General features: G+C 41.6%; 1 protein-coding gene across 2 annotated transcripts in view; it reads left to right on the forward strand.

The window, feature by feature from the left end:
* LOC149800041 (uncharacterized) overlaps window positions 1-14,434 on the forward strand; it is a 71,674-nt gene that overhangs the window by 55,854 nt on the left and 1,386 nt on the right. Inside the window, exon 3 of one of the 2 annotated variants that reach the window (XR_016420937.1) lies at window positions 12,685-14,069. Coding sequence is in view for 1 of the 2 variants with exons in the window: in XM_089957175.1 (XP_089813301.1) it covers window positions 12,685-12,866 (182 nt within the window). In the remaining variant the exon portion in view is untranslated. Of the gene's footprint in view, window positions 1-12,684; window positions 14,124-14,434 lie in introns of those variants that run through there. The other variant, XM_089957175.1, reaches the window with a different exon arrangement.

A 14,434-nucleotide genomic window follows, 5' to 3' on the forward strand; every position in this document is an offset into this window, starting at 1 on the left:
TTCACCACTGGGGTCAAGACGGAGGGCCTGTCCTGTACACGTCTTCGTCCTCGACTTAACCGCACCAAAAAAATCTATAAAAACCTCAGACCCTTTTCGTCTGTCTCACACAGTGTGAACATGACGTCCCTTCAATCACATCTTCCCGTCAAATTGATTCGTGCCTTCTATGGCATCAGTCGAGAAAAAAATCCACAAACACGAGCTCGTGTTTTAGAAGCTAGTCTCAAAGAAGTCTTACGATGGTTCACGGTGACGGCACGTCAATTACTCCAAATGATCATTCAGATTCCTCATCAAACCAAACGCTTTTTTGATCGAAACAAAGTCGCTTTGACCCAACTGGCTGATCCCCGCATCGACACTCAAACCAAAAAACAAATCATTTTGAAACCTGGAGGGAGCGGTACTCTAGGAGGGGTCATCATTCGCTCTCTCTTAAGATAGGATCCTAATGCCCTCAAACTTCTCCCCAAGAAAAAAGTCAAACGAAGCCTCAAGAAGAAGAAAAAGACCAGGTCCCCAAGGAGAACTTCTCCAGTGGCGGGACCCTCCTCTTACCAGACACCACCCCGGAAAAAGAAAAGAAGCCCCCAGAAAAAGAAACAGAGAAAAAGTCCCCAGAAAAAGAAAAGTCCACAGAAGAAAACTAGTCGCAAGAGAGGCACTTCGGCCAGGACGCAACCTTACACTCGCAAACCACGACGTGCCAAGGCAGTGACTGAGTCTCCGGCAGCCTCACGTTCATCCACTTCTCCGTTGATGACACCAAGAACTGAAGAGTACTTGGAGAAGTTGATTACACCAAGAACTTCTCCGTTGATGACCCCAAAAAGAACTTCCCCAGTGGCAGGACCCTCCAATTTAGTGGCAGTGGCTGCTGCTCACAAAGTACCTTCTCCCAAAATCAAAGTTCAAGAAAGATCGGGCATGTTACAAAGTTTACTGGATTTGTCCAAGCAAGAACTGGCTCGATTTAGTCCGTTACGTACCCCTGCACGACGTGTCATGCCTGTCCTCAAGTTGATACGACGTAAAGACAATCAGTGGCGACGCGTTCCAGTATAAAAAGGGTGTGTGACCAAGTCGGGTATCAGTGTTTTTGGTGTTGAAGACTCAAAGATGTCACCCTCCAGAAAACTTCCCTCTTCTAAACAACCCCAAGGAAACAAAAGGAAAGGACCGCCTCCTCGTTTAGTCAAACATGGGGACATGTTATCTGTCCTGTCCAAAGCTTCTCCACCCCTACGAAAAAAACTCATTCATTCAGCCTCCAAAGAGGTCATCGATACCGTGTGCGAATGTTGTTTGAACGTCTTGAAAGGCACGATCCCTTTGTCCAAACACCAGAAACAATGCTTAGGCAAACATCGTCACGTTCTGCGTCAAATGGTTCAAAAGAAAATCCCCCCTCCGACAAAAGAAGAAGATGTTGGTCCAACGTGGAGAAATTTTACCCCTCTTGCTAGGCCCCTTACTGAAAGGAGTCTTGGGAACCATGTTGGGAGGACTGGTGGGAGCAAGATAAAAAGGCCCTCTGGAGTCCCAAGATCTCAGAATCGACCCTTGACATCCCATGGAAGGACGAAAACTAGCTTTAGAGCCTTACAAACGATGGATGGAATACCATCGTTGGTTAGAACAACGCACCCCGCATTTACCTCCCAATCCCCATTTGAGCGAAATGTCCTAGTTACAACACGAATTGCAAACCTTGATGGATCGTCAAGATTTGTCCGAAACAGAAAAATCACAAAAGTACGGTCAACTCTTGCAACGGCTGCAACTCTTTCACCAAAAAGCTTTAGAAGAAACAGCTCTTCCCACTCTGAAAGATTTTAAGACCTTGATGAAAAGTCCAGCACCATCACTACCACCACCACCACTACTACTACTACCAGTGACCAAGACAGATAAAAGAGAAGAAGAAGAGGAAGGGTTTCAAACTCCACCAGAAAAAGTACGCAAGTTAACAACACCACCTACCTCCAGAATTGGATGGATTAAAAAGATGATGAAAACCCCTTCTTCATCAGAAGAGAAAAAGAAGGTGAAGACAGAAGTGAAACAAGAAAAAATATCCCCTGTTCAGGCATTCTCCTCCTCCTCCTCCTCCTCGACACCTATTGCCGGTCGCACACGCAAAGCATTACAATCCAAGAAAATACCCCAAGAGAAAAAGAGTAGCATCTTCCAAGAGTGGGTGCCTTATTAACACACATACCAAAAAAATGGAAAAAGTGTTAGCCAGCATTTACTACGATCCCTCCCATCCTGCAGGTTACGCAGGAGTTCAAAAATTGTATCGTGCTGCCAAAACTCGACTGAAAAGTCTCCGTTTACCTCAAGTGCAACGCTGGTTACAAGAACAAGCTACCTACACTTTACACAAACCCATTCGACGCAAGTTTTCCAGAAGTCGCACCCGAGTGGAAGGCATCGATCATCAATGGCAAGCCGATTTAGCCGATGTCTCTCATTTGGCCAGCTACAATCGTGGCTACAAATATTTGTTTTGTGTCGTCGACGTCTTTTCCAAATTTGCCTGGGTCGTACCCTTGACTTCCAAATCGAGCAGCGAGTTAGTGCGAGCCCTGCAACGAGTGTGGAAACAAAGCGGTCGTCACCCTCTTCGATGGCAAACGGACAAAGGCACCGAATTTCTGAACCAAGCTTTCCAAAAAGAATTAAAGAAACGTGACATTCATTTTTTACCACCGAGAATCCCGAAACCAAAGTCAGCATCGTGGAACGTTTTCAACGCACTTTGAAAGAACGCATGTGGAAATATTTTACGCATCACCACACTCTGAAGTACATCGACATCTTACCGCACCTGGTGCAAGCGTACAACCAATCTTACCATCGAAGCATCGGACGTGCCCCGCAAGAAGTGACTCCCGACAACGAAGTACTGGTGTTTGAGCGCCTGTTTGGTACGTCCCTGACGAGGGCTGTCCCCAAGAAAAGTGGAGAGTTGACCGTAGGAGATTGGGTGCACATTGGCAAAACCAAACGCACTTTCGACAAAGGTTACTTACCTAACTGGACGACCGAATTGTTTCGTGTCACTGGACGAGTGCATGGCCGTCATCCTGCCGTCTATAAATTGGAAGACATGAACGGAGAAGTACTCAAAGGAAACGTTTTATTTGCCCGAGTTACAACGTGTCACCAAAAAAGAAGACGACGTAAACGACATCGAAAGCATTCTCGAACGCAGAACCCGTAAAGTGGGCAAACGACGTGTCAAAGAAGTCAAAGTACGTTGGAAAGGATATCCACCCAGTTTTGATTCTTGGGTCGACGCTTCGCAAGTCATCGACTATAAAAAGAAGTGACCATCATGCCCTTTCACACAGACGCAGCTACGTCGACCACTCCTTCACCTAGTTCTTCTCTGCAAGATTTACAAAAACAACCCTTGTGGGTGTGGTGTGGAGAACGTGTGCCTGAAACGCAAATCGTCTTTTTCTGCCAAATCTTCGTGGTGTATTGTGTCATCGGGGCAGCCATTGCCAATTTGAGTTTGCAACAAGGAGACAAACAATTGTGGACCATGTTATTGAGCAGTTGCATCGGTTACCTGCTTCCTAATCCCTCCCTGAAATTCTCCTCGAACGGGAACCACGGGAACCTTGTGTCCAGTGGCAGTGCCAGTCACCACTCCAACAACAACAACAACAACCCCATTTTGGGCGGAGAAACGCCTCTGACGTCCAGTAACCCCTCGGACAGCCACAGAACTCTGGAATTATGAGTCACACTAACCAATTTTACTTAACCTTACCCAGTGACAGTTCCATGGAGGTGTTTCCCAATAACACGTTGTGCTGTTAGACGGCTAAATTACCTCAGGCCATCCCATTAGATCACGAAGCCCATTGGGAAGTGGCTTTGGTAGAAATCATTCACCCGGCTCAAGTCCTCAATGTCCTTCCCAATCAAAATTTTTTTTCAGTGGGAGTTCATGACGAGCAAATGCAACAGTACTTGAATACCCACGTCAAATATGATCACAAAATATATAACCCAGAAACTCAAAAGACGACCTATCGCTTGATCATTCCCCCAGGCTATTATTTTAGTGGTCAACATTTGGTCAGCACCATAAGCTCTAGGTTTAATGTCGTGTTTCTGAAAGCTTTGGAGAGTGTCAGAAAAAGTGTCACCCTGGAGTACCACAAAGTAGCTCGTCGCTTCCTGATGAAATTTCCTGAGGGGCACAAAATGTTGTCTTTCTTATTTTGTCCTGAATTGTTTGACATGTTGGGCGGAGACATGGACATGAGGATGGCCATGATGAAGAAAAACGAATTGCCAGTCATATCCGACAACGATTCTTTTAGCAAGTCCTTTCGTACCCCAGTAGAACTGAACCAAGGACTGAATTTGATGTTTGTGTACTCCGATGTGGTGGAGTACAACGTGGTGGGACACACCTCCGTGCCGTTACTGCGTGTCATTCCTTTCAAAGTGGATTCTGCTACGCTCGCTGACGAGGAAGGTGGAAACACTTATCACGTCCACCGCGAATTTGTACATCCTCACTATTTGCCCGTCAGCAAATCTTATTTGGACACGGTCAACATTGCTATAAAAGGAGATCTGGGACAAAATATTCCATTCACCAAAGGGAAAGTCACAGTGAAACTCCATTTTCGAAAACGATTCTCTCACGACTCGTAAGTCATGTATCCAGTGTACCGAGGCGTTGCTCGACAGCGAGGACACGGTTTAGAAGATATGTTAAAATCAGCCTTTCGTTCGGTGGCCCCAGTCTTGAAACCGATGGTGACACGCGGATTGCACGCCTTGAAAGATGCGACATTGACACACGGCAAAGAATTTCTCCAAAATGTCAACATCGACAAACAAAACCCCAAAGAAGCCTTCTTGAGGACAGGCAAAAATGTCTTGTTGCAAACCGGCAAAGACCTTTTGAGCCGACGAGAAACACCTATAAATGCCCTGCACGCTACCGAGTCAAGCATTCAGCAAGGACAAGGCAGAAAGAGACGACGAAGAAAACACCCTTTCACCAGACTTCACACGTCTAAAGCTAGAAAGGCAAAGAAAAGAAAAACCGTTCGAGACTTAGACCTTTTCGATTATTGAGACACAAAAAAAATGATGCACCGAGAGTCTTGCGCCTGTTCCAAGTTGGAACTGGATCTGTTTGCCATGCCACCCACGATGATGACCATGCAAGAATCCCAATGGGTGGAATTTCACCCTGTCTCCTCTTTGACGGACTCCGCTCCCATCGAGTTTGAAATCAAAGGACAGCCCGAAGATTACATCGATTTGAATAGCAGTTACTTGTACCTGAAAGTCAAAGTTCTTGATAAAACAGGAGGTGTTATAGATGACGAGCCAGTAGCTCCCGTCAACAATTTCATGCATTCCTTGTTTAGCGGAGTGGATTTGTACTTGAATAACAAACTGGTCAGTAGCAGCATGGATACTTACCCTTATCGAGCGTACCTGGAAAATCTCTTGACGTACGGAATAGACGCCAAGAACACTCATCTCAATGCTTGTGTGGTATGGGAAGCTGACGATGCAGACAAGTTTGACCAAACCGAAATTGATGCAAAAAAGGACCACAATGAGGGCTTTGTAGAACGAAGAGACAAAATCATAAATGGACAGAGTTTAGAACTGATGGATCGTTTGCATTTGGACATGTGGTTACAAGAAACGTATTTGCTGAATGGGGTGAATGTTCGCCTGAGACTGAATCGTAGCAGCGTCGCATTTAATTTAGCGGCTGCTAGTGACAATTACAAAACCATCATCCAAGAAGCCAGACTCTACATACGACGTGTGGAAGTGTTACCTAAAGTGAGAAACGACATTAGTCAGACGTTGAGCAGAACGACCGCCAAGTATCCCATACGTCGCGTGGAAGTGAAAACCTTCACCATTCCTGCTGGACAGCGATCCGTGATCGAAGATCATCTGTTCCAAGGGCAGTTACCTAAACGTTTAATCCTTGGTATGGTCGAGAATAGAGCTTTCAACGGAGTCCACGATCAAAATCCTTTTGAGTTTAAACATTACAAAGTGTCCAAGATTGAAGTCAGTCGCGATGACAAAACCTTGTGTACCCGACCTCTCGAACATGACTTTGAGAAGAAGAATTACTTGAGGTCGTACTTGTCCCTGTACGAAGCCACGGGGCAGTTAGGAACCAACACCACTCACGGTATTACGTACGAGGATTATGCAGGAGGCTATGCTTTGTGGGCTTTTGATTTCACTCCAGACCAAGGCAGCGACGAGGGACATTTCCACCCTATAAAATCTGGTCAGATTCGTGTGGAACTTCAGTTTGCAGAAGCTCTAACTGAGACGGTGAACGTCATCCTGTATGCAGAATTTGACAATACGATAGAAACCAACAGTTTGAGAGAAGTCATTCTAGACTATTAGAAGCCATGGAAGACTGTTATCTCTCTTTACCTAGTGGAGAAACTTTAGAGATCAAATGTGAGGAGACTGTGGAAGAAGTGATCATGATGAAGTCAAGATGGCCAGAACAAGAAGCCCATTTAGTCTCCTGTTTTGCCAAAAACTTGGTCGAAAAAATGACGGAATTGATCAAGAAAAATTGCTATGGATGTCAAAACGATCATCCCAGTCAAATTCAACACGATAAATGCCTGATGTTGAGTCAAGAAGAAAAATTGGACGAGTATCTGGACGAGGCTTGGAGTCTCATCTCGGACGAAGACGTGTTGCACCAGTGGTATAAAGACTTGAGTGAACATTCTTGTCCACCATTAACCACTCAAGAGATCCATCGTATCGAAGCTCTCCTGAATCAAAGTGAGGAGACGAAACGAAGAAACGGTTATTTGTCAGATATTTTCAAGCAAAGAGTCAGGATCGAATTGATGACATATTATTACCTGTGAAGAAGAAGAAAAAACCACACAAATCAATGGATACCTGGGAACTTTATTACCTTTTGAACCACAGTTCGTATACGTCTTCTTGGAATCCTGTCGTCTGTGCTAAAGATGAACTCCCTCATCGCAAACCTCAAAACCATCTAGCTTATGTGATCAACACGGACGAAAGTCATCTCCCAGGAACCCACTGGGTAGCCGTCTACTTTCCTCAAGAAGGATGTGTGGAATATTTTGATTCGTATGGATTGCCCCCTTTGGAAGACGATATCATCAACTTTATGAGAAGAAATGCTCAGACCACCCGATTCAATAATGTGAAATTACAAGGCACAGATTCCTTGGTGTGTGGACAATATTGTGTGTATTTTCTGCATCATCGCAGCCTGGGCTATTCCTTAGAACATTTAGTGACTCATTTTGATCCTCGTTCTTCTTCTAGAAACGATGTGAAAGTAGATCGATGGTTTTGTGACCATTATGCTTATCTTTTGTCTCAAGCTAGGAAACGTAGTGTCCATCAATGGCCTAATGACTTCCAACAGTTGAAATCACAATTTCATTCACAACGTTGTCAGCCCTGTTTAAAGTAGACTGTAAATTGAAAAAATGTTTGTCATTTGAAAAAAATGTTTGATGTTATAATGTTGGATTATTGTTAAAAATGTTAGAGTTGTTGTTGGTTAGTGTTAAGTGATTTTGAATAAAAAATGTTGTGTTTTGAAAAAAATGTCTTTGTCTTTTGTTTGGCTATAAGAATGTTGATTCATGCTCTTTGACTTCTCTCTATCTCTCTCATGTCACTCATTGAACGTTCCGGCTCGAAAACCGTGGAGGGATGTTTTCCTTCACGTCCGCGCTTTGACTTTAAGAGCCGGGGCGGTTTTCCAGTCTAACCATCCATTGTCGACACATCCTCCTACGAAGATGTGCTCCAAACTAGCTAAGCTAAACGAAGCCTACGTGAATTTGCATAGGGTCAGACACAGTCTGATACCGAAAGCTGAAGAGATAGAGAATGTGAGAATGCTAAAAGTCACTGAAGATCTGATAGAAGTGCTCTTCAGAGAAGAAGTGAACAGGGAGAAAGAAGAATGGACAGAGAAGTACAGACTTCAGAGACAGCAGCAACAGCAACAGCAACAACAACAACAACAACAGCAGCAGCAGCAGGAACCTGAACCTGACAGAAGCTTTGTCGATTGTCGTATCGACACCAAAGAGTTCTTCTTCTCTTTCCGAAGAAGCAGACCTATCGTCAGAAAGTCTATCCTCAGAGGACGTCGCATTCTTAGAAACTAAAAGATTGCCATAGCAAACAAAAAAAACAGCCCTTTTCAGGGCTACCCAATACTCTAGAAAAGAAATAACAATTGATTTGCCAATGTGTGTAGGTAGAGTAGTGTGAATATAAACACTAACTCTTTTTTATAGTGTGAGTGTATGTGTTTGTGTATAAGATTGTGTGTTAGTAAGTGCTAACTTACGTTGGTGTGGATAGTAGATTAAGATCATGTCTTTTTTGTTGTTAGAGGTGTGGGGAGAGTAGATTTGGGGGTTTGACTGGATTGCTTTGCGTATGTGAATAGTATATTGAAGTGATTAATGAAATTTTTTAGAATAGTAATGGGCAGTATAAAAAAGTGAGTGAGTGTTTCTTTTAGGTCGGCGCGTTGTTTTGGTTATGATCTAGGTAAGATCAATTTTATGTTTCTAGGGGGATGTTTTCCATCACGTCCGCGCTTTCAATATAAATTGAAACTCGCTGGGCAGTCTAGCTACCCTTGTTGATTGATCAACACCAGAATGAATACCAGAATAAGCAAACTTCTTGAACTCCAGATACATCTGGAATATGTCAGGCGCCTGTTAAATGAACTGGCCGCGGAGGCTATAGCAGAAGAGGAAAGAATAAAGAAGGAAGAGGAGGAGAGAAGACAGAGGGAAGAGGAGGAAAAGAAAATAGGAGAGAGGATGGCTTACAAGATACCAGAGACAGAGGATTGGGGTGATGAAGCTAATCATCCTCCCTCTGCGCTCCCAGTCAAACGAGTCAACTGGAAAGACTGGAGTAGAAGATGCGTGTGTGGTGCCAGGCCAGGAAGGTGCCAGCATTAGATAGGTGCAGCTGGAGTTCAAAAACAAACAGCCCTTTTCAGGGCTACCTAAACCTTTAGAAAAGAAATAACAATCAATTTGCCAATGTGTGTAGGTAGAGTAGTGTGAATATAAACACTGACTCTTTTTTTCTAGTGTGAGGGTATGTGTTTGTGTTTGTGTGTTTGTGTTAGTAAGTGCTCACGTATGTTGGTGTGAATAGTAGATTATGGGTTTGTTTATTGTTTCTTAGCGTATGTGGAGAGTATAGTTTGGGTTTTGTAACAGATCACGTACGATTGTGTGGATAGTAAATTATGGATTTTGTTTTAACGATTTGAGTGTGTAAATAGTAGATTTGGGGTTTGTTAAATGTTGCTTCACTTATGTGGATAGTAGATTATATGAAATGGGAAAGTAGAGGGATGTTTTCCTTCACGTCCGCGCGTTGTTTGGTTATGATCTAGGTAAGATCAATTTTGTTTTGGGGATGTTTTCCATCACGTCCGCGCTTTAACTATAAAACTAACAGTGCTTGCCATTGGAGCCCATTCCACGGAATAAGCAAACAAGAAGATGCCAGCAGCTTCAGCTTTGTACAACAATCTTATGGGAAGTTGGTATTGGATGGTGGATGGATTGAATGTAGCAGAAAGGCTTGAACAGGAATGGAAGCATGCAGTGACAAAAGACTTCGTCTCAAGACAAGTAACCAGCCTCCACTTAGCAATCGATATTGTGAAAGAAATGATAGAGGATGAGGAGAAGAGAATCAGAGGTTTAATTAACCCACCGTATGTGAAAGTGGGCAAGTTGAAAGAAGCCATAGTTTATGTGACGAGTGTAAGGTGTTTTTAGAAGACATTGTAGAATGGACAGACTGGTCTTTTGTGAAGTGGGGCTTAGACAAGCTTAAGAAAGCGGAAGAAGTAATGAGGAATGTGCTGACCGAAGAGGTCAAGAAGATCAAAGAAAAGTGGTCAAAGGAAAGAAAAGAAGAAGAAAATAGAAAGAAAAAGGAAGAACTAGAGAAACTAAATGCTAACTGGATGAAAATCCAACAGAAGTTCCGAGCCATGGGTCACCCGGACTGGATACCGGAAACAGAAAAGAAGAAGAAAGGAATGATGGAAAAAATAAGAGGATGGTGGAAGACGTTAAGGAGTTAGATGAAGAAGATGAAGAAACCCAAAGGCCCTTTTCAGGGCCACTCATAGGTCTCGAAAAGAGAATGACTTTCGATTACCTACCCCTTTTTTTAAAAAATTTTTAAAAAAAAATCCCATGTTCAATTTCCCTTGACGCTATACAGTCCCACCCTGTTTAAATTCCTTTTGACGCTATACAATCCCCTTTTTGTCCATGTTAAATTCCCTTGAGGCTATATGGTCCCACGATTTTTCTCCATGTTAAATTTCCATTGAGGCTATAGTGTCCCACGATTTTTCTCCATGTTAAATTTCCATTGAGGTTATAGTGTCCCGGGGGGGGGGGGTCTGTAATGTTAATTCCCATTGAGGCTACGGTATCCCCTTTCACTACTTCCGCACTTTCAATTCCATGTGTTAATTAGTTACCTGCCGGAAGGATCTGTTGTGAAACTTAGGCACAGAAGGTTTGAAATGTAGACTAATGCGGTATGGGGAAGTGGGGAGCCAACCTAGATAATTTTGTTGCAGTAGTGGTTCGTCATTTGCGCAACGAATGCGAAAGGGAACTTGTATGGCTGCTTCGTTTTCCTCTATCTATAAAGAAATAATGTTTTCAGCGATTATGTATTTCTTCTCCGAAATATTCTTTGAATGGACGTTGGGCTGTTCTGAAAGATGGTTACACCATTTTCCTTACCAACGAAATAATAAGTGGGTCCATGCAAGTTTTCTTGTTCAGGAAACGAACACTTCCAAGATTATCAGACAAAAAGAATACTCTTGTTTTATCACTTAACAACCAGAGTAGATATGTTATTATCTTACGATACAGTTCTAAAATTTTGATATAAAAATGTAAAGTAAAATCTGGACAAAGGTCTGTCATATATACAAGAACGTAAATCCCTGAATAGCCTGTATATTGTAACATTGCTATGCGGCTAGAGAGAGCTGAAAGAAATACAGTCATGGTCACGAAAGAAGCTTATACCTTTACAACTATCAAGAAACTTCAGACAAATAGCAACATAGCACGGTACTCCTTAATACATTTTATAGTGTGATTAGGTGCCAATAAGTGACAAGTAAGGTCTATGATGCATCTAAGAAAAGCACAACTAAGCAAATTCATTTTATAAGTAAACCTCAAACACCCTTTAAGTGATCGGAATGTCTTTTTCTGCATATTTCTTATCATGACAAGTAGAGAATAAATACAAAACCCGCTTCATGGCAAATAATATGTTATCTGATTATCGTACCTGCGTTTTTGTGGTGTCGAATTCCATAACATGTAGGTGAAGCATTTGTCCTTAGCTTTCCATAGAATAACACCTAACGATGGAACAAAGCAGTTGAGAAAAGGGATATAAGGCAGGCGCAATTTGCAACATCAGTGTGTTAAAAACAAAATGAGCGTTTCCTAAAAAATTACATGAGGGAGGACTGGATATTCATCTGATGAGGGAACCCATAAGTATTGCCTTAAATCAAGAAAGAAGATGCAATGTGATCATTGTTTGGCTGACTGATGTTATTTCTGTGACTGAATATCTATTCGGATTGAAGTAATTCCCAAGCTATTCTCCACTTCTAGTATTTCCGTGTAAGTTATCTATAAATCTCTTTGATACAACAGGTACACGAGAGAACGCATAAATAACTATAGATTATACATTTGAAGTCCGAACTCATGGATGAACCTCATGATGCTGTATTTATAATTACAAATTTGCAAAGTATAAAGCTGCGAGTTGGATCTAAATAGGCTAAGAAATGAAATACCTGTGTTATATGTAATAGTGATTGAGAAAGATTCACTCAAAATGAGAGAGAAGGCATAAGTAAATATGCATCTATCTGTTGTGATACATATTGTTTAAATACAGGTTCTTAATGTTAAAAGATTATTGAATTACATTATTTTTTCGCATAATTTTTATTTAAGCGGTCGGAGTAAGAGATGGAGACACATTGATGAGCTGGAGAATCAGCGATACCTCCATCGGCGACTTTAGGTTTGTTAAGAGCCCTAATAAGACAACCGTCTTGGCGTATCTGATTGGATCCTATACAGCACTTGTACCTCCCTCTTACACCAACAGATTAACGGATATAGGAAATGTGTCCCTTGAAATAGTCTCTTACCGATTGACAAATGTCACTGCTGCGGATGTGGGTCGATATGCGTTCTTTACATTAGGAGGTGTTGATGTTGGAGGTCAAATTCTTGTGCTTTCAATTATGTACTTGGATATATTTATTCTGAGCAGTTGGGTGTTTTATGGTTAAATTCCGTGTTGAACATGACTTTGTTCAATACATATTGCGAATATGTCCTAATGTATCGGTTATACTGTTTTAAAATTATACTGAATTAAAAATAAGCTACCCAGGGAGAATAAATGTGTTTGAACGTGCTCTCTGGGTGCTCAATTTATATAACTACTGTTAAAGAATAGTTGTATTCAACCATCTGCGTTGCAAATATAAACTGTATTTACCTTTTCGTTTCGCAGATTCAAGTTCAAATGTGACAAGCAAGGAGGCAACTACCGCTTTGGTAAACACACGATATACTGTCCGATGTTGGGCTGACTCTTCAATCTTTCCTTTTAAATATTGCTTTACCAATGTATTACAAATGGAGAAGGGATGCTGCAGATATTACGAACGGCAATGGATGCAACGTTTCAGATGATGGCACTGCATTGTTGATTTCCCCTCTTCATCGATAAGACAATATTACTTGTATGAGTTGTAGGTCATGGCAGGATACAAGGGCAGTTTCAGAGACATTATTCCTTGTCAAGTCCATATGTATGTATTTTGCCGGCAGAGAACAGGGCATATTATATTGGGCCTCTCCGTTTCACCATCATTCCGTCCTTCGTGCCACTTCAGTTTTCGAATAATACATACATAGGTTATCATATTTCAGTCACATTTGATCTCAGCTTGATATTCATGAGACCTTAGTTGAGTTTGATTGTCGACGCACAACGTTATAATCGATGAAATTATTACCCCTAATTGTCAGATCCAGCCACTTTCGTTCCACGCATTAAATACATTATTATTTGATTTGAATCAAACTGACATGCAACTTGATAATGATGTATCGTTGCGTGATCCTGCTAAAAAGTATTGTACATGATGCTATGGTGGATTTGTAGCAACTAGTTTGGGGATCCATCGCTTTTATGAATTCACATTAACTCCTTATGACTTGATTTCTACCAAAATTGTATTTATTTTGCTTATGCCAATTGATATTAATGTTTCCTCGACTGAGGTTCAATGTCAGCATTATACGTTAAAATTCAGCAGAGTTATGGCCCCTGGTTAGCATTTCCCCACAATAACTAAGTTTTTATTGGATATCAAACGAAGTTAGTGGCAGCTTGATTTACATCAGACATCAGCTGAATTTGAATGTCAATGTTTCTGTGTAATATTGTCAGAACGCAATTTTATCTTTTAGCTGAGATATGACCCTTATGGATGCAATCAAACAACATTCTTTAATTATAAATCTCATTATTCATGTTGGATTTCAAACAATTTTGGTACTGAACTATCTAATTGTTACAACAATCTTGAAGCTTTGTTTAATTCATTTAGTTATTATATAATTATTTAAGACTGACCCGCAGAAACTTAGAAGCCCAAAATAATCGGCTAACGTTTAGATGCCAACATATCATCCGGATTGTAACTCGTGTATCCAATTTCATGGGAAAACATATGACTTTACTATTACCTCCATCCTCACATCTCAGATTTGCAAAGTGTCCAGTTCACTGCATATATATTGTGTATCACACGACAAATATATCTGGCAGTTACTCAGAAAAAGACAATTTTCTTTTTAGTATACACTCGACTTGCTCTTTAATCAAATGTGGTTACCTAGCCACATTGGTATTAAAGGTAACGAAAAAGCAGATCGCGCTGCTAAAATGGCCCTTTCTCAAGAACCATCTGATTTTAAAATACCATATACTGATTTTAAACCTTGTATCAGAAAGTTCTTACGTCAGAAGTGGCAGGCATCATGGAATGATGCTGTAAATAACAAACTTCATGCAATCAAACCAACTCTAGGAGAATGGACTCCTTCCTACAGAACCATTCGTAGGGAGGAGGTAGTCATTGCAAGAATCCGAATTGGTCATACTTATATCACCCACACCCACATACTAAAAGGTGAAGACCCACCAGAGTGCGTTTCTTGCAATGAACCATTCACTGTCAAGCACTTTATGA

The sequence above is a fragment of the Sinohyriopsis cumingii genome, chromosome 5 (genome assembly GCF_028554795.1).
Source record: "Sinohyriopsis cumingii isolate HCF-2022 chromosome 5, ASM2855479v2, whole genome shotgun sequence".
In the NCBI taxonomy this organism is placed as follows: domain Eukaryota; kingdom Metazoa; phylum Mollusca; class Bivalvia; order Unionida; family Unionidae; genus Sinohyriopsis; species Sinohyriopsis cumingii.